The sequence below is a fragment of the Protopterus annectens genome, chromosome 12.part0 (genome assembly GCF_019279795.1).
Source record: "Protopterus annectens isolate FY-2018-M chromosome 12.part0, PAN1.0, whole genome shotgun sequence".
Taxonomy (NCBI): domain Eukaryota; kingdom Metazoa; phylum Chordata; order Ceratodontiformes; family Protopteridae; genus Protopterus; species Protopterus annectens.
Window position 1 is genome coordinate 609,745,011 of NC_056746.1, and position 23,438 is coordinate 609,768,448.

The 23,438-nt window shown below is 38.2% G+C and overlaps 1 protein-coding gene across 3 annotated transcripts in view; it reads left to right on the forward strand.

Moving 5' to 3' along the window:
* TMC5 (transmembrane channel like 5) overlaps positions 1-23,438 on the forward strand; it is a 1,577,296-nt gene that overhangs the window by 991,423 nt on the left and 562,435 nt on the right. For all 3 annotated transcript variants that reach the window (XM_044089737.1, XM_044089736.1, XM_044089738.1), the window contains one exon: positions 8,899-9,043. In XM_044089737.1, coding sequence (XP_043945672.1) covers positions 8,899-9,043 — 145 coding nt within the window. The remainder of the gene's footprint in view (positions 1-8,898; positions 9,044-23,438) is intronic.

The following is a 23,438-nucleotide window of genomic DNA, read 5'->3' on the forward strand; positions in this document are numbered from 1 at the left end:
CTCGGTCCTCGGCTCCGAGAGGTCGGGTCCGGCACCAAGCACTCAAGGGATGGGACGGATCCAAGGTGCGCCGACCTATCGGATCCGACCCACCCCCGGATCCAACTCTGCCCGGCGCCGACAGCTCCGAACCCATGGTGTGGGTCGGAGAAGGAGCCAAAGGGGGCGGGTCGAAGCCCCTCCCGGATGGGGGGGGGGGCTAGGAGCACTCCCATTTGCATTTGGGCCTGGATGAATTTCCTCATCATCCGGTCCATGTCTGCTTCACTCATGGAGAAGGTCGATCTAGTCGAGGCCACCGAGCGGATCTAGAGAGCCGCCTTGGGGACCTCGCTGAAGGGCTAGCCTCCTCCTCCTCGGGCCCAGGAGAGAACCGAGGGGAGTGGAGCCGAGGAGGAGGGAAGCTAGAAGGCACAGGAGAGGCCCGCTTGGATGGAGGAGCCGAACTAGAGGTTTCAGCTCTCCGTTTGTGGTGCCTCTCCCTGTGCCTCTCCTTCTTTTCTCTCTCCCTAGAAGACTCTCTCCTCCGGCATCTTAGAGGGAGGTTGAGTCCCAGCCGGTGGAGGAGAGCCCACAGCAACTGTTTGCTGTGTAGAAGGGGCAGAAGCGGCGGTATCTGGAGGAGAAGTCCCGCCAGAACCAGCTTCGACCTCCGCTCCCTCAAAGCTCGGGGTTGAACCCTGCACAAATGGTACAACCAGATGACAGGTGTTCAACCCCAAGCATTCTTGCGAGTGTGGCCATCCGCTGGGGACAGCTTATGGCCACACTCAGTACATTTAGAGAATACTGCCTTATGGGCTTCAGACATGTTAAGCCCTAACAGGCCTAAAAACACACACACACACACAAACTACGCAAAACCCGAGAAAAAATTAAAAGATAGAGAGAGGAAAGCCTAACACAAACACTTCTAACTAATTAAATTAAAAAAGTTAAAGTTTTTCAAAATTTTTCTGTCAGAAAACTTATCTGCACTAGGAGCTGAAGGAATCCGTCGCAACTTGAAAGCGGCAAACGAAATCTGGGGTCAGTCAGGGCTTGGCAAGGGGTTATGGGTAGAGGGAGGAGCTAGGAGCTCGGAGCCTAAGCTTTTGAAATGCCGGCTCGGATCCGAGGTCGGATCCGATACCCACAGGTTGCAGACAAATGAAGTCTGCCTACTTCAGATGTAAAGGTTAAAGAATGAAGAGCATCTAATAATTTAGGGTATGAGACCATGTCAAATGCTTTAGAGAGGTCTAAAAAGGTAGAAGATACATAGCTGTTGTTGTTTCTATGATGATTAATCAGATTGGTGAAGGAGAGAAGAGCAGAAGTTGTACTATGGTGAGGGCAGAATCCGTGTTGGGTGGAGGAGAGAAGATTGTTTGTATTCAGGAATTGCATAACTTGTGAGTGTATGCATTTCTCTAGGAGCTTAGATAAGGGGGAAAAATGGCTATAGGCCAATAGTTGGAAAAGTCGTAAGATTTACCACCTTTGTGAAGAGGTATAATGTAGGATATTTTCCATAGTTGTGGCACATAAGCTTCCTGAATGGACCTGTTTATTAGGATTGATACTGGATATGATAGTGAGTCAGCTGCTATTTTTAGGAAGTTAGCAGGAATAACATCTGCTGCTAGTCTGGTAGGTTTTAGTTTGAGGAGGAGTTTTCTAATTTTAGATGTATGGACAGGTGAGAGAGAAGGATGGTAGGGTTTTAGAGTTGCTAGGAGAGTTCCCAGCAGATGAGGCTGGTGAGGTATTAGTGTTTGTTGGTTGGACAGCATTTGGACTGAGGTTATGAAATGACAGTTAAGTTGGAAAACTATATCTTTGATGTTAGTATAGTGGGAAGTGGGGGTAGGGGTAGCAATTGTTCCAGGTTTTAGTAGGGATTTGAAACTATGCCAAAATTTTGGAGGGCTTTTTTGAGTATTTGTCTTGGAAACCTAGGAAGTAGTTTTGTTTGTCTAGTTTGTTTTTTTTTTGGCTAGATTCCTAAGTTGTTTATACTTTTGCTTGGTATGATTGGAGTTTTCTTGTTTCCATTTCTTCCAGGCCTTGTCTCTGGTTTTTAGTAGGGCTCTTGTGTCCCTACTTAACCATGGAGCATAGTTTACTTTGGTTTTTATCTTTGTTATTGGTACAATGGAATTTAGAACTGAGATAAATATATTGTTAAAGTAGTCTACTGCCTGATCAAGGCGTAAAGTTCTCAGAGGCTGCCAGTTACATTGCTGTAGAATATTGTTTTGGTTATCTGGGGTTAAGTTACGATCATCCCTGATGTGTCTATAGATTATGGGATTAGGAGTCTTGGCTTGTTTCATTAGAAGGAAAGTGAGGAGATGGTCACTGAGAACATCAGGTAAGCATCCAGTCTGATAGTGATGTTTGGGGTTATTTACTAGTGTCCAATCAATAATGGATTGTTTATGGGGTTTTTTGTCTATTCTGGTGGGTTCTTGAATTAGTTGTGTGAAACCATAGAGGCTAATATTGTTAGTGGGGTTGTTGGAGTTGCAAGCTTGCCAGTCAGTATTGAGGCCTTCTCATAAAATTGTTTCTTGAGGGGAGTTTTGATTCAGCCTTTGAATGATTTCTTCAATAGCTGGAGAGTTATTTCCAGGAGGAATGTAGCAGCAAAAAATATTCATGTTTAATCATTGTTTATTGGTAGGATAGAGCCTATGGTTTCAGCGTTTTGAAATTTTGGCAAAGGGGTATGAAATGGCTGGAGGTTTATTTTGTTTTTGAATAGCATTGCAACTCCACCACCTTTTCTATTTTCTCTATCTAGCCTCAAGATGTTGTAACCTGGTGGTAGAATTTCCTCACTAGGGATATGTGGTTTCAGCCATGACTCAGTAATGGTTAGAATGTCAGGGGAGTAATAAGTAATAATAGCATGTAGATCTTGGAGTTTATTGGAAATACTCCTTATATTAATATTAATTATAAGTAGATCAGATTGAGGTCTATTGGGGAGGTCAGTAAAACTGGGCCCTGGGTTTGGGTGTATGTCACCAGCGATAAGAAGCCTTTTACTGAGTTTGAATATGTGTTTGATAGCATAGGTAAGGTTTGAGAGTAATATATATATATATATATATATATATATATATATATATATATATATATATACATATACATATATATATATATATATATATATATATATATATACTGCTTTCTTACTGATAGTTGTAGATAGGTGGATGTTAGAAGTGTGTAGTATAATACTAGTGTTAAATAGTGTTGGACAGACTGTAAAGTTTATGTGGGAGTAGGTGTGTTTTTTAGTAAGTGTTGCATGGAATGAGGTGCTAGTTTGTATAGCTGTAATGTAGGAAAGGGAGGTGAGGGCTAGTAGGAGCAAGGATAGTAGGACTTGCTTTGTAGTTTATTTTGGATAGGTTACATAGTGTTTGTTGCTGTGTGGTGGAGGTGGGGTTATGATGTGTGAGTTCTAGTATGGGTGTGGTGTCAGAGTAGGGGGTATTGAGAATTGGCTAAGACAAATGATTGGAGCAGAATGTATGTCAGGTGACTAAGAAGAAGTATAAGGTTAGATGTGGTGGGGTGGGTGGGATTAGGGGGTAGGGTAGGGGAGCAGAGTGAGCTCGAAGGGCAAACGGAGCGGGTTCAGACCCCCAGCAGAGGTGAGTACCAAAAATGTATCAGAGAGTGAAGGTGAGGGCAGAACACTGATAGTAGTTTAATGAATGCTAAAATCTGTAGTTAAAGTATATATGTATCAAAGACCAATAAAGTAGATGTTATTTAACTAAATTGTACAAAAAGAAACAGTAGTAATACCTATCACCAGTAAAACCCTAAGCTACAGACAGTTAAAGCTAATGTGGAGCACACATTATCTACGAGTCGACAATGACAGTAAAAGTAATAGGAATGGGTTTTAAAAATGGTGCCAGAATCACTCTAGGGCTAAATAAACTCTTTGAATGACGTGAGATGGGAGGGGAAGGATAATATGCTAATCAAGGCTGACAGTTAGTAGATGGTGGAACCCCACGAGGCAATCAGTCAATTACCAAAAACAAACAGCCAAATTCACTTAGTAGCTATTTAAAACCAACAGGACTGAATAAAACACCCAAAAAGCTGTTTAAATCCAAAAAGAATACACAATATAAAGAGGCCGATAAAATGATAGTACAGGGAGAGGGCAGAGACCAAACCATAGGGCTATGATAAAGTAAATAAATTGTAATGTAAAAAAGAGTATTATGTATAGTATACAAAAGATGTAAACAATTTAGACATACACAGAAGGGCAAGTGAAGTATATACTCCTTGAATTGTGCTTGTGACACTAGGTTGTGTAATGAAGACGTCCTTTAGTTCCAGCAAAGTAACGCCACTAATAAGAATAAGTAGAGCAAAGAGACGTTCTTGTATAACTACCTCACAGCTCAGGAGTAAGTAAACTGTTAGGAGAAGTAAAAGAAAAAAAAAACAAAACAAATGATTAAGGTTCAATACAGACCTAAAGAATGGAGTTATCAGTTAGAAAAAACTGTACTAAGCATGGATTAAAATGCATTTACAAATAAATAAGGAAAGAGGAGCAATTGCATAGAACCATACTATAGCACTAAAAATGCTCAATCTGAAACAGTTAGAGAAAAAAAAATGACTGCATTTTAAATCATAGAATCGGCTACACAGTCTGCCGATAATGCAAAAAGACTGCACATTACATATAATTGGCTGTACAGTCTGTCGATAATGCTAAATGACTGCAAATTAAAAGAACAATTGGCTACACCAAAGACTGCAAAGAAAAAAAAAAAACAGTACAGTCGGCTACACAGTCTGCTGATAATATAAAATGACAGTAATTTAAATAGTACAATCAGCTACACAGCAAGCCGATCATGCAAGTAGCATTCAACTAACGTACTATAACACTGACAAAAATAAGAACGCTATCAATGTAGAGGTCAGGAAATAGTACAATTAGAAAGGTGCATATCTTTCCTATGAGCCTACTAACTAACAGGATGTTCTGCTTAGGGGATATATACATATCTTCATATGAGAGTAATTAGTTCTACAACTTATGTTTTGCTTTACAGGCTCTACACTTACCTTATCATTAATCTTTGGGTGTTGTCTCTGTCTGAAGCTATCAGAACACAGCCATTACATAGTATGTAAAGGTTGTGTTGTTTGAAAAGCATTTATTTTCTTATTTATATGTGGGTGGGATCTTAGACTCTGAGCTAGGTAGTGAGAGTGTGTGGTATCTTTTGCCTGTTAGTCAGAGCCAGGGCATACTATGCACTCCTCCATCTGCCAGCACCATCTGTAGCTGGTGGTTTTCCCTCAGACACCTCATCTGTACCTGCTGCTGCTGGCCCTGCCTGTGGTCCATGAAATCATAGTCCAGTCCCTTGCTGTCCTTGCTGAAACTGTTTTCTGAGTATTATATTGTATAACATGGTACAGACTAAAAGTATTTTGGCAGCGGTGCCTGGGGCATGCTCCAATGCACCTGCACCTTCTGAAGTGTCTAGACAACAGAACCTTGATGTCAGCAATCTAAACGCATGTTCTATGATATTTCTAGTTTGAACATGGGCATCATTGTATCTTTGCTTAGTGGGGTTGTGTGGTTTTCTCATGTGTGTCATGAGCTTGGGTTCCAGTGCATAATCTGCATCCCCCACTAGATGATTTTAATAAATGCCACCCGTAACAAACCATGTGCATGTCTCACAATTCGGCCATATGTGTGAGTAATGAAAACTGCCTGGGTTACCTGCACAAACATTATAGATGATCCCTTGAGCATTACAGACAACCTGATAGTTTATAGAGTGGAAATCTTTTCTGTTGATGTACTTCCTCCCCTATTCCCCAGGTGGGACTTTTATTTCTACATGTGTGCAGTCTATAGCCCCTAATACTTCAGTGAAGTGTGCTGCTTCATAAAATTCCTGTGTGTTTCTTGCTTTCTGCTGTGATGTTCATCGGAAATAGATGTACTCCTTTGCATGTAGTAACATTGCATTTAAAAACTGATGTAATATTCTAGCGGGTGATGCCTGTGACACCCCTAACATATTCCCTGTGGGTCTCTGGAATGTTCCATTAACTAGTATATGTAATACTAAACATACCTGTGTTACCAGTGGGATGGGTTTTCCATGATTTCCTAGGGCCTAAGGTCAACAAGGAACAAGCCGCATATTTTCTCTGGTGTTTCCTTATCCACCTTTTTCTGCATCATGCAGTCCATGATAAGTCAAATGGTATCTAAACACCCTTTTTCTCAGCCGAGGTCTGGCAGTTGCAGCAACACCCTGATTTAAAGCCTGTTGCACATACAGCATAATAACAGCAGCAACCTCTAACATGCTTTTTTCTAAGCACAACTGTGCTGCATTTCAAAGAGTTTTGATGTCTAATGCAAAAGTCTACACTAAGTGTACCTGATTGCTCTATACCTTCCTGAATAGCTCCACCATGTTGGATTGGTTTATTAGTATGTACTTTGTCTGTTCATGCTTTTATTTGCATATTCTGCTTTTCCCTTTGTTTGGTGACAGTACAAGCTAATGAATGTTGGTATTAATGAATAACAAATAGATTGTTATTGTGTTGGTGGTGCCATTATACTTTGTTGGCTATTAAAGAGCCCAGCTCATTGCATTACTTACAAACTAAAAATAATTCTCATGTAACTAATAATTCTGTGGTCCAAAAACAAATAAATGCTCCCAATCTAACAAATTGTTTTAATTAGTATCAATTTTTACAGCTGGATGAAATTGCTAAGGACATGAGAGAACAACTGTAAAACATAACTACTTACACTTCTTGCAAGCCATACATTGGTAGCAAACTGTCCCCTATACCCTATATTAATTACAGGGTAGTATTCTTTGTTATACACTTCACAGATCCATAAAGGGAATGTTCAAATCATGCCGTTATAGCTATATTTAAGTGAGCAGTGAGCCTTATGTTGGAATGCTCAGTACACTTTCACAATTCTTAATTGGTATAAAATTATAACAAACAAGTGCAGTTATGTGTGGAAAAATCATGCTCTATGTTATGAATTCAGTCATGTATTTTCCTCAAGAGACAGCAGGAGTGAGGCTATGCAGATCTCTCAACATTTTCCACAAGATTGTGCACTAGGCTGGGCTCAACCTCATTGGCCTGCAGCATACCAAAACTGTTTTAATTATTTTTAATTCACCCTGAGGGTGCTCTTCTATGAACACCCTGGCATGGCTTTTATAAGGTTAGAAAAGGGAAAGATAGGACAGATGGAAATACAGGAAAGAGCAGATAAGGGAAACACAGAAGGAACACATTAAGAGGGTTATGCAGGAGGAGGTAGGAGAGGAAGGATATTATGCTTTTGTTTGGGATAAACCCCCAGTTTTCCCACATTTTTAATAAGGGAATTTGGTAAAGATGAAGGGTACAGTATCTTGCAGAAAGGGTTAAGGAAAAGTTAAGAATGTTTTTATGACAGTACATACAGAAATACAGAGGCGAGACAAGATATATGAATGGCAGATAGAGGAAAAAGAGAGGGTTTTAAGATAAAGAGATAATATTCACCAGGGCCTGGAGGATGTCAGATATGCCTACTTTGATGTACCCGAATAGAGTAACCCCAAGGGAGCCAGGCTTGAGCTTTCTGGCAATACAGCGGTCAGATCCATGAAGGTCAGTGAGTCTTGCAACCTGTAGAAGAGAGATTCATATGGGTTCCAATGCTTCTCCATGGCCTCTCAACAGTAGCCTCTACTAGGTCCTGAAGCCCAAGGTTTTGGTCCCTCTCCCCATGAAGTGGTCCTGTGGCAGGCAGGAGGAAGTGATGAGTTTTCCTGCACCTGAGGAGTTTGTGACCAAACTGCCTCAGGCAGTAAGAAAAAGAGAGAGACAGATGCAGACAACAAAAGGACTAACAAGTATTAAGTTCCAAATACCTCTATTTAAATGATACAAACATGAGAGAAGTAACATTTTATTGATGAATATGAAGCTGTCATTAACCAGTTGTATAAATCTTGCGATTAATAATGTAATGAGTAAATACTGACAAGTACTGGTTGAGGTTCAATATATTTTCATTGATAATACTGCATTTACAGTGATATAACTGAGTAACTGTATTAATGTCTTGAATGACATTTAAACAATCTGCCGTAAGGTAGTGCATTTGTAAACACTGATGAGTACTGCTTCAGGGTCAAGCATGTTTTCACTTCTAAAGTAATCATTACTGACTTACTTCATTTCCTTCACTTGACTGACTGACTGTAATACAGCCATAGAAATCTCAAGAATTATATGTACTGATCACTTAGTGATGCTGTAAGCATGACAGCTTGACAAGTTCATATCTGTTATGTAATTATGCAATGCCATTTCATGCCCATGTTATATGTGTATCTATAATTTACTTTTGTTGAATATTCTTATATTTACAAGATTATTGCACCAGTTGGGTAACTCTTCTCCAAAATTGCCCCCCCCCCCCATACTCAATGCTTGTTTACTAATCCAGAACATAATTATTTATTGCGATCTCATAACGTTGCCATGAAATTAACTGTGGTATCACAGTGATGTTCTGTCCTCACAGAAAAATAAGAAAGGAAGAAGGAGAACAGTGCAGAAAGAATACAAACTTTTATCACGAAGAAATGCTATCGGCAATACTAAATAGAAAGGAATTGCAGGCTGTTATATTCTTACATAGTTATTCTCTATGGTTTGTTTTCTTTGGAATATGTAATATGGTCTTTAAATATTGCCTTATTTACAAACATGTAGAATGCAATTGCTAAGTAATGACTACTGAAAGTGTGTTCTGATACCGTTTAACAAAAGCTGCCATTTGTTTTCTGCTTCTAGTATGTCAAAGTCCTTCCGAGAAAATTTCATTATTGCCAGTGCCTACTCTGGAAATGCTGCAAAGTTGCTTTATTCCTGGGACTTTAATATAACAAATGCAAAGGCTGTCAAACTGAAGCACAAAAATATGAGTACACAGCTGAAGGTAGAGAATTATTCTGTCATATGCCCGTAGATAATATTTTGTTTATGATTAATATCTGTCCATTTCTTCTATAAAGACCTGACTAGTGGCTATTTCCTTGATAGAAACTGTAATCATTGTGCATGAAAAGCTATTATTTGCACTTTTAGGAGCATTCTAATTTATACAGTGACACAAAGTTTTCATTTTTTGTTATTGTTTTTTTTCTTAATACAGATCTTTTATTTTTTATTTTTTTATATGTTTCTTAACTGGGAATGCCTACTAAACACAAATGCTTCTTTTCAGCTCTTATTTTAATAAGGATTTTAAGAAAGAAATAAAGAATGTAAGGAAGCTACTAGTTTAGATAGTTTCTAGTGTATGAAACTGCTGTATGTGTACATCTCCTTGTCAAAGGCTTCATATGACTCAATCTACCACATGCTTCAAGTCACCGAGATGGGGAAATAAATGGATGGGGAATTGTGATATGTAAAGCTCAGAACAAGAAGCAATACATTGCCTGATCCTCTTTTTCTTTTTTCAAAATCAATAATTAATTGATTACTTTAGTTGCTGCTGATCTCTGGTCAGCTTACCTTAACAGTGTATAATAAGGGCTATCTGATGACACCAGCTACGCCGATTATGTAGTGCACAGTTGTAGACGAACTGATATAAATAAGAGATCCCACTAATAGAACTGTTATCCTTCTCACAATTCCTCCTAAAGACAGATATCTAATGGTTTAGTATTTATTATTTCATTTAAATGCTCTTTGGTCATTTTTTTTCTGTATTGGCAGTTACTGAATACTAATTAATGCATTCATTCTCTCAGCATAATTATGTTTATTAATTTCTGGTATATGGTGTTGAGGCATTTCTAGTATATATTGAATATTTTAGAATGTGAAATTAGTCACGTCAGTGCCTTCTGCATTTGGTATGTTGTCAAAAAAATTATTTTTTTGGAATGAGTTTACTTTGAGCAAAAATTAAATAACTATTGTCTTGATTGTTTCCAGATAGAAAGGACTTTGTCATTTTATTCCACACTTTATTTCTGGTTATAAAATTCTATGATGAATATTTTTATGCTTTGATTCACAGTTTTAACTTTGGTGTATGCACTTGGTGACCTTCTTTGGGTGGTGTTTCATTCCTTAGCAGATATTACTTTAAAGCTCACAGATGCTTAAAATGTAGATCTTTTCTTCCAGTATTTGGATTTCATTTCCTGTGTCATTTTTTTTAATTCCTGAGTATTGGACAGTTATTTTGTGATCCATAAGGCAAATAAAAAAAAAATAAACAAATTAAAAAATAAATTAATAAAAATAACTTAACTTTTCATACTGTTAATCTTTAAGGGAAACTGTCAAATTCTTAGTCCTTTTCAGTGTATCAAATTAACTTGAAAGCTTTCAATTAAGTTTCTTTTACAACTTATAAACTCATCACTGTGGTTCTCATCTATACCTCTCAAACTCTAAGCACAAGAAATCTGAACAAAGACCAAAATAATGGGGGGGGGGGGGGGGCAAGACCGAATAACAGGTTTTGCAGTTGACATGCCTTTTCTGAAGGATACGAAATCTGAAACTCAAGTGCATTTTATTATTTAGTGACTTCAATTCTCATTGATTTCCCAGAAAAGTACAAACTGTATGAGGAGCAGAAAAATAAAATGAAGCAAAAATCAGGACATGCTGCATAAATCTGGATAGCTGAGAGGTGTGTTCTCATCTTCTTTTTCCTCTCAGAACTTTTTTTTTTTTATTTAATTTGAAATAGCCCATACCTGTTAGCAACCATAACAATTAATTTCTTGCTTCCATTATGCCTCCTGCCCTCTGTTTTTTTTAACAGCCCTGAATGTATTATTCATTTCTTTTTTTCTCTGCCTGAACAGCATCTTTTTGTCTTTCAGACATGTACTCCTCTTTTACTTTCTTTCCATATTTCTTCAGTCTTGACAGGAATACATCTTGCTTCTACTGTTGACAAATACATTCATTAATGTTTCCTGTGCCCCTTAGTTCCACATTCCCTCCAACCAGCTTTATGCTAGACTATAATACTGCAGACCCTGCCCCCCATCTGAAAACAATGCTCTGATTGGCTATGGCATCTGATTTGACGTCATTCCTTGAAACAAAAAGCTGATTATCTAAATGCAACAATCTTTCCTCGTGCATAGAAGTGCCACACATTCTCACCACGTTTTTCAAAGATGTAGTCTGTAAAGCAGCCCGATGTCTTATCACATCGTACAATGTTAAGAACTTCTTTGGGTAATGCCTGCCTAGGTTCATTGGTATATACTAGCCTGAAAACAACCAGGGCCTTAAGTCTAGCTGTGCAGCCCAATGCAGTTGTGTCACAATATATCATGGGCGCTTATTAGGAGGGGGTATCTTAGTTAGGAAGTTTCTAAAGGTTATGGGGGAATGTTAGTTTGGGCATAGTTATTGTCTGCTTCTATCCGAGACATGGGGGCCAGACCCAGGGTGAATTTCTGATTTCCCCATCCATTGGTCAAAGTTACGCTTTTGCTTAGGGATGGATATTGCTTCACATGGGGAACCTGTTCCAGAGCACTGGGATCTTCAGAGACACTTATCTGTCTGCTAACATGTCCTATTTCTGTCACAAGCAAAACGTAAATTCTTGGATCTCGTGATTCTGATGCTTCATTTTCATGGTCATACTTTGCAGTACAAAAATCTTCTTCATCTTATTTCAAGTAAAATTAGAAAAAGAAACCTGATTCCAGGGCTCCTGGCTATGCTTTTTGTACAAACAGTCAAAAGACAAAGCATGATAGCTTTTGACTTGAAAATGGCATTCAGCAGACAAGTATCTCTGATGTCCATTAAATCTGGTCTATTATCTGAAAGAGGAATACCAACCTTTGTCATATATTTAAACAACAGCACAATGATACACCAATAGCCTGATCCACAGAACAACCAACAGGAAAAGCATAAAATAGAGCAGAATAAAACGATGGCCAGCAGTTGTAAAAATAAAATGTCTTTAATGGACTCCACACATAAGCACTTTCACAGTTACAAAGACATCTTCTTCAGATGATACTATTAATCAAAAACCTTCATCCCTTAAATACAGTGCTTGCCATTCAAATGCACTTCCTTCATGATTGCTTGTAGCACATTTATAAAACACCATTATTGCTACTGCAAAAATAGCTAGTACTAAATGCATTTACTAAAAATAGTTACATTCAAGGCTATATAATATTATATATATATATATCTGAAGAAGCAGTCTTTGTAACTGTAAAAGCACTTATGTTTGGATTCCAGTAAAGACGTTTTATTTTTATAACTGCTGGCCATCGTTTTATTCTGCTCCATTTTATACTTTTCCCATATATTTAAACAAGATTGCACACCGCCCCTGCTCCAAACTCTCACCCATTCTCTCTTGACAAATTATATCATAAAAAGACATTAGCACCATGTCATTTTTCCCAATTCTTCTATGGGAGCAGATTGACAGTAGCAGTGCTGTTGATGGGCTAATGAAATAAAAATAGAACTCTCCTCTCCTGCTGTGTCAGTAACCTCTTCCAGTTCTACCACCTAAATCGTCTTTTATTTATTTTTTAAGTTATCTTTTGTTGACCAGGCTAGTGGCTATCTTTTCAGGGGAGTCCTGAGGTGGTATTTATACAACTAGGGGATATTTGCACTGCAATATTAGCAAACTTTTGACCTGGAATGAGAATAGAACCCACAGCCTTCTGCTCCAAAGGTGAGTGTGTTAGTAGTTGCACCACTAACCCTGAAAATCTCCATTTCACTCATGTCCATGATATTCAATCAAAAATATTACTGAATCATCAGCTTCTGAGTCTATGCCACTTTATCAAATGGTATTGCATCAGAAATGCCATTCATTGATTTCCTCTCATGTGGGGAGCTATGCCCCCCCCGCTAATTATGTATAGCAACTCCGAGGTTGTACTATAGTGGGGAAAGGTCAAATTTCCCGATCCTCTCTATATCACAATCTCAGTATTAACAGTTCAACAAATGGCATGTTCGATGTAAGTGCATTAAAAATGCCTTTCACTGAACTGATTTTTCAATGAACTGATAGGGACCCCAGCTTCCAGTCCCAGAACTGCTTGTAAGTCTTCCAGTACCACATTTGGCAGTACACCTGTACTTTCTTCCATCTCAACATTAGCAAATAACAATCCTAGACCCACCAATCTAACATCAACAATTATGTCTTTTCAAAAAGTGCACTCATCAGCATTCTCTTCCCAAGAAAAAGAGTAGAAGACTCAATGATTGTTTTTTATTAAAATCGACCCATTTAAAAGAAAGCAATATACATTACAAGAAAACACATAAAAAGAACACTTTGGTATAATGTTTTAACTAGCAGATAACACCCCATTACTCTTCTTTTTACTTTTCTTATACCCCTTACTCAGCATGTTCATATTTCCTAAAGGGAAAACTCATAGTGGGCTCCCTGCTGAAATGTTGGCACTTGAAATGCCTCAAAATGCCAAATGCAGACATGCTGAAAAAAAATACTGAAACCACAGGAGAAGATCAAATCTTGAAGATTGCTCTTATCCTTAAAACTTCATTTATCAGAGACAGAAACCTTCTTATTAGTGGATTTATAACACAGCAACTGTTTTAATGATCTGTTTCTCTTATAACAAAACTTGGGTGCATTATTAAGTATTGACCTATACCTTTCATCAGATACAAGTAGTTGCCAGTTTTTCCTAATAATATTGCAGATAGTTAAACATCTGTAGAATAAGTCATGCACATTCTTAAGGCAGATGATCTTACATCAGAAATCTTTCTTTCACTGTTTACTACTTTCTCAGAGAAGTAAGGTTTTTAGCAACATCACTCCTGTATTAGAGGACCTCATCACAGGCATCCTCGACCTCCACATCATGGTAGCCTCTACATTTAAAGTCACTTTTAAGGTTCTTAAATAATTCATGCATAATTCTATCATCAGCACTTAAATGTGCATATCTGTAAAACTGTCCTTTTAGCATATTAGTGTGTACATGTTTTGGATGCATGCTGTTACAATGTAAAACTTTATTCTTGCCACACTCTTTCTTACAATATATAATTTGGTAGTTATTCCATTTTCAGTAATCATTACATACACATCCAGGAAATCAATAGATGTAAAGGAAGAGGTCAGAGTAAATCTCAGAAAGTTAGTTATAGAATGTAAGTACTCAATAAATTTGTGTAAAGTTTCCATAGTGCCTAACCAAACAAAAAACACATAATCAACAAACCGTATATAAAAAAGGATCGAATATGCAGAGGGACTCCCAGTATGCCAACACCATGTTTGCATAGCTGTTGGCACACGTGGTGCCCATCACAACCCCAGTCTGCTGATGGTATAGCTTATCATTAAATATAAACACATTGCTCAAAATGATGTCAATAATTGCAAAGCAAGACTGTTGTTCCTTAGTATGCAGTAGTGAGGATTCTAGAAATTCTGTCTTAATAAAGTAGAAGAACACATTCCACATGGACTATTATGTGCTGTTCTCTCCCCCAGCTCTACTAAGTGGTGCTGTTTTTTTTTTTTGGGGGGGGGGGGCAAAGGAAAATACTAGGTGGCACTGTTAGTGCCATATATAGGAAATAATATAAAAATATAGGTATATATGATTAACACCTGAAAAACATATTGTTTACTAAAATTAAATGTTGAGCAATGTACCATTTTGACTGCACTGAAGGACTGCTGTCTTAATTTATACTTCCCAAATGCCTCATATGTTCTCTATTTTATATTTATTGACTGCCTCAAAACCACTGTGTTGCAGTCTGCCTCAAGCTCAAGCAAACTTCTTAGCATTGACAAGTGCTTGTTAAAATGTTAACATTTATTAAGCATTATATGTTCTCCTTAAACCTCTCACTCTTCTAAGTAGTATGAAACCTATTCAAAGTTCACACTGCCTTTTCCACAGTCTTCATCATGTGCATCATAAACACATAGTTTACAAATTCTAAGTGATCCAACATTTCCTGATCACTTTTTCTCAGACTTCCTATACACAGTATATCTGCTAATAGTGTTTGGTTTAGGCCAGTTCCAATATTCTTACTTAAGAATATGCAGGGGAAAACAAAAATATCTGCAATATGCAACATTGGTGGTAAAGAGAAAATACTGAGCACTTAATATTCACATTTAGTATCTACCCTGTGAGGGGCAGCCGCGGTGGTTTATTACTATCGCTTACTGAACAAGAAGAAAGTACTTTATCAATGTCTTTTGCTAGAGATGGCCAAAATACTAGTCTTCTCACCCTTGTTTTGGTAGCTTCGGAACCTGGGTGACCACGATGCAAAATCTGGATATATTCATGTTGTAAGGAAGCAGGAACAATCATTTTAGGACCTTTGAAAGTAATGCCATCTTCCATCACCATCTCATCTCTGTAGGGAAAATAAGGTTACACTTCAAGTTGTGCACTAGATTGCTTTGACGGCCATCCAGCATCAATGTAGTGATTGAGCTTTTGCAAAATTTGTATGATCTCTCAGCTCATCAATTCTTGTGGTAGAAAAATTATGCACTTCCATGACATCAAGTCAAAATTCTCTGCATTAAGCTGTTTCGTGGTATTTCTGGGTGATCTGGATAAGGTATCAGCCAGATAAAGAAGTTTACCTTTTGTATAGACCATTTTGTAGTTGTACTTTTGCAGTCTAAGCATCAAGCTTTGTAGTCTCACTGGAGCTGAATGCATAGGCTTCTTTAAAATAGTAACTAAAGATTGGTGGTCAGTTTCAATCTGAATAGCTTGACCATAAATATAATCATGAAACTGAACATGCAAACAGTATTGCTAAAAGTTATTTCTCAATTTGAGCATATTGCATTTCAGTTTGGGTAAGAGTTCTGGATGCATAGGCTACTGGTCTGCCTTCTTGAAAAATGACTGCACCAAGACCAAACTTTGAAGCATCATAGTAAAGGGTTACTGGTTTATTGACATCATAGTTTGTTAACATAGGTGGGGTGGCAATTTTCTGCTTAGGGACCTCAAATGCTTTCTGGTGCTGTTCCAACCAAGACCATGTAACATTCTTGTGTTTAGCTCTCTCAAAGGTGTTGTCAACTCAATGAAGACTGGTATAAACTTGCCTAATAGTTGACCATACCAAGAAAACATTGTAGAGCTTGAGCATTATCTGGTGCTGACATCTCTAGAATAGCTGCTTGCTTGGACAGGTCTGGTCTCAAGCCAGTGCAGGTAAACAAATGGCATAGGTATGTAACTTCTGGTAGTCTGAATTTGCACTTCAGGGGATTGAGCTTTAAGTTCACTTCACATGCTCAGTTTAGAACTCTCTTAAGATTTCTGTCATGCTTTGCTTCACCATTGTCTCCAACTAATAAATCATCTGCTGTTATGGCAAACAAGGGTAACCTGAAATAATTTGCTCCATTGTATGCTGAAAGACTTCACTTGCAGAATTTATTCCAAATGGCATCCTAAGAAATCTATATCTGCCAAACAGGGTACTAAAAGTAATCAGTAATGAGGATTTGTGATCAAGCATCACTTGCCAAAATGAAATTTTTGCATCTAAGACACAAAAAAGTGGCATTCCGTATTAGGGCTGCAACGTCCTCAACTGTACGCATGGGATAATGTGGTCTCTCCAATGCTTTGCTCAAATCTCTTGGGTAAATACATATCCTGATTTTGTCTGAGCCTTTTTTTATGAGCTGCTACCATGGACGACATTCATTCAGTTGGTTCTGTGGACAAATCACACCTTGCTACACCATTTTATCCAACTGAGCCTTGACTTTATTCTGCATAGCTATTGGAACTTTTCTTGGCAGCCTGACCATTGCACTGTCCTCCGGGTCTAACTTCATAGAATACATAACTGGAAGTTTTCCTAATTTGTCATCAAAAACATCAGTATAATCTGAGAAACTAGCTTCAGCAAAATTGGAACTAGGATATGGGCTTTTATGATGAGCATCTTTGGTAAAAGAAAGCAAATTCATTCCAAACTCTCTTTGAGACCCAGTAATGACTGCACAGGTCTTTGAACTACATAGAATAACAAGCTGTAACAATTCCTAGCCAAATAACATGAAAGCATTACTGAGCCTTTGGTTTGAATTTCTTCACCTCCATGAGCAACAAGTTTCACACAACTAGTCATACTGAGATGTTCATTAGCTCTCACTTTAGCAAAAGTATCTGCTGACATAACATTAAACTTTGAACCAGTGTCTATTTTGAACTCTGTGGATTTACCACTGATCTGGACAGTACAAAACACTTAATTTTTTGTCAAGAAATTTACTGCATCAACCTCTTCACCAATTACTGATACACCATCTACATAGAAAGTAGACTGCTGCAATTCCACTTGATCGGTTTGCTTTTTTGAATGACCCTTCTTTATAACTTTGTCATGTTTACTTGATTTGCAAAACTTTGAAATGGTTCCAGTTTTTACACTTACTGCATTGCTGACCAAATGCTAAACATTTCTCTCTTTTAGATTCATGATTTGCACCACAATTGCAACAGTTAACAATAAGGGTGGATTTGGGTTTTGATGACTTGCCCGTACTGCACTGAGCATGCTCCTTTAACTGAACTAGTCTTAGAACTTGCTGGAAAACTACTTGGTTTCCATGGTTGACTTGCAGGGGCTGTGGCTGCCATGTGCTTGGGCCTGTTTTTGCTTGCCACATGTTGCATACTGTTTACATTTGCTTTGGAGCCTGCTGAAACCATACTCTTATCATTGGAAGCATACTTGTGTGCCATTCTGTAACTTCATGGATTTGGCAAATTTCTATAGCTTTACTCAATGTCAAATCACAGTCACAAAGCAAAATCTTTCTCACTGCAACACTGTTAGTACCACACACAAGCCTGTCCTTTATCAACTCATCTTTTTAAATCACCAAACCAACATGTTTTAACTTTGTTTCTCAGGTCAGTTATATAAGCTGCAAAAGTTTCCCCTGGTTTCTGATCTCTTGTGTAAAACAAATGCCTCTCTAATGTAATATTTGTCTGGGGGTTACACATTTCTCTGAATTTACACTTCAAACACTCAGGGTCTTCTCTTGAGTTAGTCTGTTCAATAATATATGATGATTTTCACCTTCTCCCTCATATTCTGCTGGTGCATACATAAATGAATGCTCTCTTTCAATGGCCTCTGACCCAGCTAGGTTTAGCAAAATGAATGCCCCGGTGTGTGCATCTTTGTCAGAATAAGCTGCTTTTATAGAAGTATCGCACTCTTGCTCAAATATTCTCCAATTCTCTATAATATTCTGATCAAACACAAGTGGTGAGGGCTTTCAAAATCCATCTGCCATATTAACACATACCAGTGAAGGCATTTGCAAATATGCACAAACATACACACATACACATATGCCAGAAATTTATGCCAGTACTTGTAACTTTGCCTAAGAACACAACAAGCCTCTGAATAATTGAACTTTGTGAAATAAGTCTCTCGGGTACCATAATACTCTTGAAATTACTGTACTGTAAGAAAACACCTATTAGTTTAAGAAACATTTCGAAATAACTGCACTGTGCGAATAAACAGGGCATAGGAAGCTCAGAGTAAGAAACATTTTGAAGTAACTGCATTTTGCAAATAAACAGTACACAGCACACTGAGACTTCCTCAAAAATGGCTGTAGACACACCCAGCAGAAGAAACCTTTTGAAATGGCTGTGTTTGACTGCACTTTGCAAAGCAGTTGCACTTTGCACACAAAGAAACTCTCCAGAGTAAATACAGACTAATAAGCACACAATGTAAGCACTTTTACATACTTTGAGATACTCTGAATAACTCTAGTTATGCCCTTAATGTAACACAAAGTAGTAGTTATGCCAAAAAAAAGCACTTTGCCAAAAAAACATGCAGTCACCTTGCTTTATATATGCTTAATGTGCCCTTTTTTGCCCTTATTACATTTGTTTTGCTCATTTAATATCTTTACACGCCCAATGTACTTTTCTTGTGCTCGTTTTACTCTAAACACACTCATTTTGCTTTGAACATACTCATTTTGAAACTCCGAAGTAACGTCTAATCTCTTATGTGCTTTTTTGATGCTCATTTTATCACATATCTTAAACTTAAACATTGTGTGGCTTTCACTTGTTTAATAGTGCGGTTTGTGCCCTTGTAATGCTCTGTTTTATCTTTTTTAAACTCTTCATGTAAGTTTTCATTACTTTTCATTCGTTTCTGGTTCTTTTTCGCGCTTGCTTCTCTTAATTTACCTTCAATGTTATCACTGCACCTTATAGCTCTGGAAAGCAGCCTCTGGAATCCAAGTTCTGACACCATTTCACTTGTCTAGTCAGGATACAATAGACAAGACTTCATGAGTTCTGTTCAACCAGCTTTATTGTCAAACATGTATGGAATGAGGCTTAACTTTAACTTAGATAAGCTTATAAACAAATTAGCTATTACAATCATGCATGTTCACTCTCTGGCTACATTCACAAAATGGCACTGAACCTAGCACTTTCTGACTATGTATATGCACATTCTTTGGAATGCTTCTTAAAGACACAACACACTGTTCATTCTACAGTAACTAATACTGATCTTATTTTTTTCAGCAACTATAGTTTCACCAAAAATTTAGCAATATATCAAACCAGACTAATTGATTCAACCAGGCCGCTTTGAGTGAGATAAGTCTCCTTAGCCTGGGATACAGTGATAGTGAAGATCATTTTATTGTAGAAAAAGCTTACAGAACCTTGCACGAATGTGTGGAGGCAGCCTTCCAACAAAAAGAAATGTTGATGTTGCAGAACACATAGCAGCAATTCTGCATTTCCTCATGTTTGAGACCTGCTGATTGAGCACAATACATACACCTAAGTTCTCTAAGAGAACATAATTTTAATATGCACAATACATAACCAAAATAACAAATGAAACAGACTAAAAGTAAAAAACAAGCTTATCACTTAAAATATTTGAAATTCTATGAATGACTATTGAAAAGCTAGAGCACAGTACAATATGTAAAAGGTAAAAAAATACTTGATTTCTTGACAAACAAATGCTATTTTTCATCCAGAGTTAAATTAAGTAGAGATGACATGAGGGCTTTTTCATACCATCGAGTTTAAGAAGCAGAAGTACTAATACTACTAATCTATACACATCCTTTCTCCTAATAACATACTGGCAGGCTTTTCCATTTTTACAAGTCTAGTATTGCCATGTTTGTCTTCAGTATTACCCATTTCTGTAATATGCATCCACTTCATAATGATTGTTTGCTGGACGTGATATTAGCTGTACTGGAAAATTTTCTTTTAATGCTGATTCCTTAACCACCAGTAACCAAAACAGACATCCATACCCCGGACTTCATCTTTCACTCACAGGAATGCATTTGATCCTCTTTATAATAGAGGTCTGTAAGCATGTTCTAGTCACATGGGCATTGTCCAGCTAATCATGTTACTGTCTATTCACGTGAACATTGTCCAGCTAACCATGTTGCTGTCTATTCACATGGGTATTGTCCAGCTAACCATGTTACTGTATATTCACATGGTATTTTCCAGCTAACCATGTTACTATCTATTCACATGGGCATTGTCCAGCTAATCATGTTACTGTCTATTCACGTGAACATTGTCCAGCTAACCATGTTGCTGTCTATTCACATGGGTATTGTCCAGCTAACCATGTTACTGTATATTCACATGGTGTTGTCCAGCTAACCATGTTACTATCTATTCACATGGGCATTGTCCAGCTAACCACGTTACTGTCTGTTCACATGGGTACTGTCCAGCTAACAGCTAACCATGTTACTGTGGGCGCTGAGTTACTTGGCACCCAATGACAAATGTAAAGAATTGACTCCCAAGATACTGCTCTTTCCATATTTTAGTTTTCATTTTAAAACTTAAAAAGTTACAATTTTAACATTATAGTACCTACCCACCCTCAGAGAATGCTGAGGTTAAATAGTTTATTAGTACAATTAATATGCCCTAAATAAACAAATTAAAACTGACTCCAGAATGATCTGGACACACTAACATATAGTCTTGCTTCTGTCTTGTCACATAGGAAGAGGTGATGGTTACATAATCTATGCTGTGTTTCACTGTGAGATACACAGCTATATTAATTGTTTAGATGCTGATGATATGAGTGATTTCTATGGTATGCTGTTATATGGAGTGCTTTATTTTACAACAAAAATATTGGCAGGGTGTGAAGTAAGTGTACAGTGTTGACAGCACACACTGCTGACAGCATTTTTTATTTCAGCAGTGATTGTCAGGTGCATAAAATGAGCAGCAATTTCTGCTTCTGATGGGAGATAAGCTTTCACTTAATCACAGTGAAATGTCATACTTGCATCTGTTAGCCAAGTGATTATTTTTGGGGGAAGTGGAATGGGTTTGACAAAACCAGTTGTCATAATGGTTAAGGTCTTCACCTCCCATACATATGGTACAAAGTTCAAGCCTAACCTCCAGCCAACGTCTGTCTGGAGTTTGCATGGTTTCCCTTTGTCTCTGTGGGTTATCTTCCACCTTTGAAAATCATGTTGAACATTTCCATCTCAAAAGCACCAAAGAATGGAGCTTTGGGCAGCAGTTCAAACTCTCCTTAGTGCCCAATAAGGCGAAGGGTTGTATAGACCAACCACTTTTGGGCATCTACTATGTTGCACAGTATCTTCACGATAGGAGAACAGGGATCATAGACTGTGTGCCATGGCAGGACTAGCCACTTGCTGGTTTAAAATATGGCTCTACATGATTTGATCATGTTGACTAATGTTGCCAAATGGGCATGAGTAGTTATCTGTGATAAATGGGATGAGGATCCAGCCTACTCAAACCTACACCAGGGACCCATGCTAAAACTGGAAGGGGTGTATGTGCCCTTACTGGTCAGTGTGTGTTCACCATAAAGCTCAGCAGTCCTGGGTCAATAAACTATTGCCCCACTGATGTTCAGTTGTCAGTTTGAATTATCTGGGATAGCTCTGTTGAGTGAAAGCTGGACATAAAACCAATCAACCTGCCAAACATGAAGTAAAAATTGCTACACTTGATGTAAGCTGATTGACAGGACACAGACTGGAAGTGGACAACGTGATGGTAAGGAGGATGCTGGCCATCCTACATAGCCAGGAGACAAGATGGAAGGGCAGTGCAACAAAGTCACTAGGCTTGGGATCTGTAGTCTACTACTCAGGAGAAGAACAGGCTAGAAATGGTGCAGGAATTGTGGTGAGGGAGAGTGTGAGGAAGACAGTGAGGCATGTTATCAGAATTAGTGACAGACTCCTGGAAGTCATATTCCAGCCTAATGATAGAGTGGTTTTCATAATCTCAGTCTATGCCCCACAGCAGAGTTGTAATAGAGAAGAAAAGATTGCATTCAGACAGTAGTTGCAGGACCTGCCTGACAAAGCCGGACAACATGAATTGCTGTTAATAAAAGGTGACTTGAATGCACATATTGGAAAAGACAGAACAGAATATGAGGACTGCCTAGGCACACATGGGTGGGGCAACAGGAATAAAGAAAGAGAGGCCATTCTAGACTCCTATCTGTTAAATGGCTTAATAGAAACCAACACATGGTCACAGAAAGAGAGACAGTCACAATGTCACATACATGCATGGCCAACATGCAACTCAGGTCGACTTCTCCATAGTAAGGAAAGGGTATTTGGGTAGAATCAGTGATCCCAAATTCATCCCTTATGAAACAGTCAGCCCACAGCATAAACCACTGGTTGCCACAATCAGCTGCAGACAGTCATCAGCGAAGGCTCTAAAGTTAACAGAAACTAGGATGAAGACCTGGAAAATGACTGGAAAGAAAGCACAATATTTCAATGAATTAGTCAGGGCTCTAGCACCTCAACAAGAAAAGGAAATAGATGAAGTTGAAGAAGAATGGCACTGACTATAGAACAGATATGTGGCTGAGCCAGTTATGAAATCAAAGGACATAGGGAAAGTTGGTGGTGAAATGCATACTTCCAGAAAGACACCAAAAGAAAGGAGTGCAGGAAAAAGTGAGAGGTAGAAAAGACAGACCAGGCTAAGAAAGGAATTGCAAATGACCAGTGCATCAGAGGCCCTCTACCAGCATCTGGAAAGTAAGTCAGTAGATGGCATAAAGAAGCTATATCAGATTGCAAGCAAAGACATAAAGATAAGGAAGATAGTCAGATACCCTCCATAACAGATGCCAGCAACAACATGCTCACCAGTCCAAAGGACATCAAAGGCAGATGGAAGGAGGACTTCCCACAGCTTCTGAATGAAGAAGGCTCC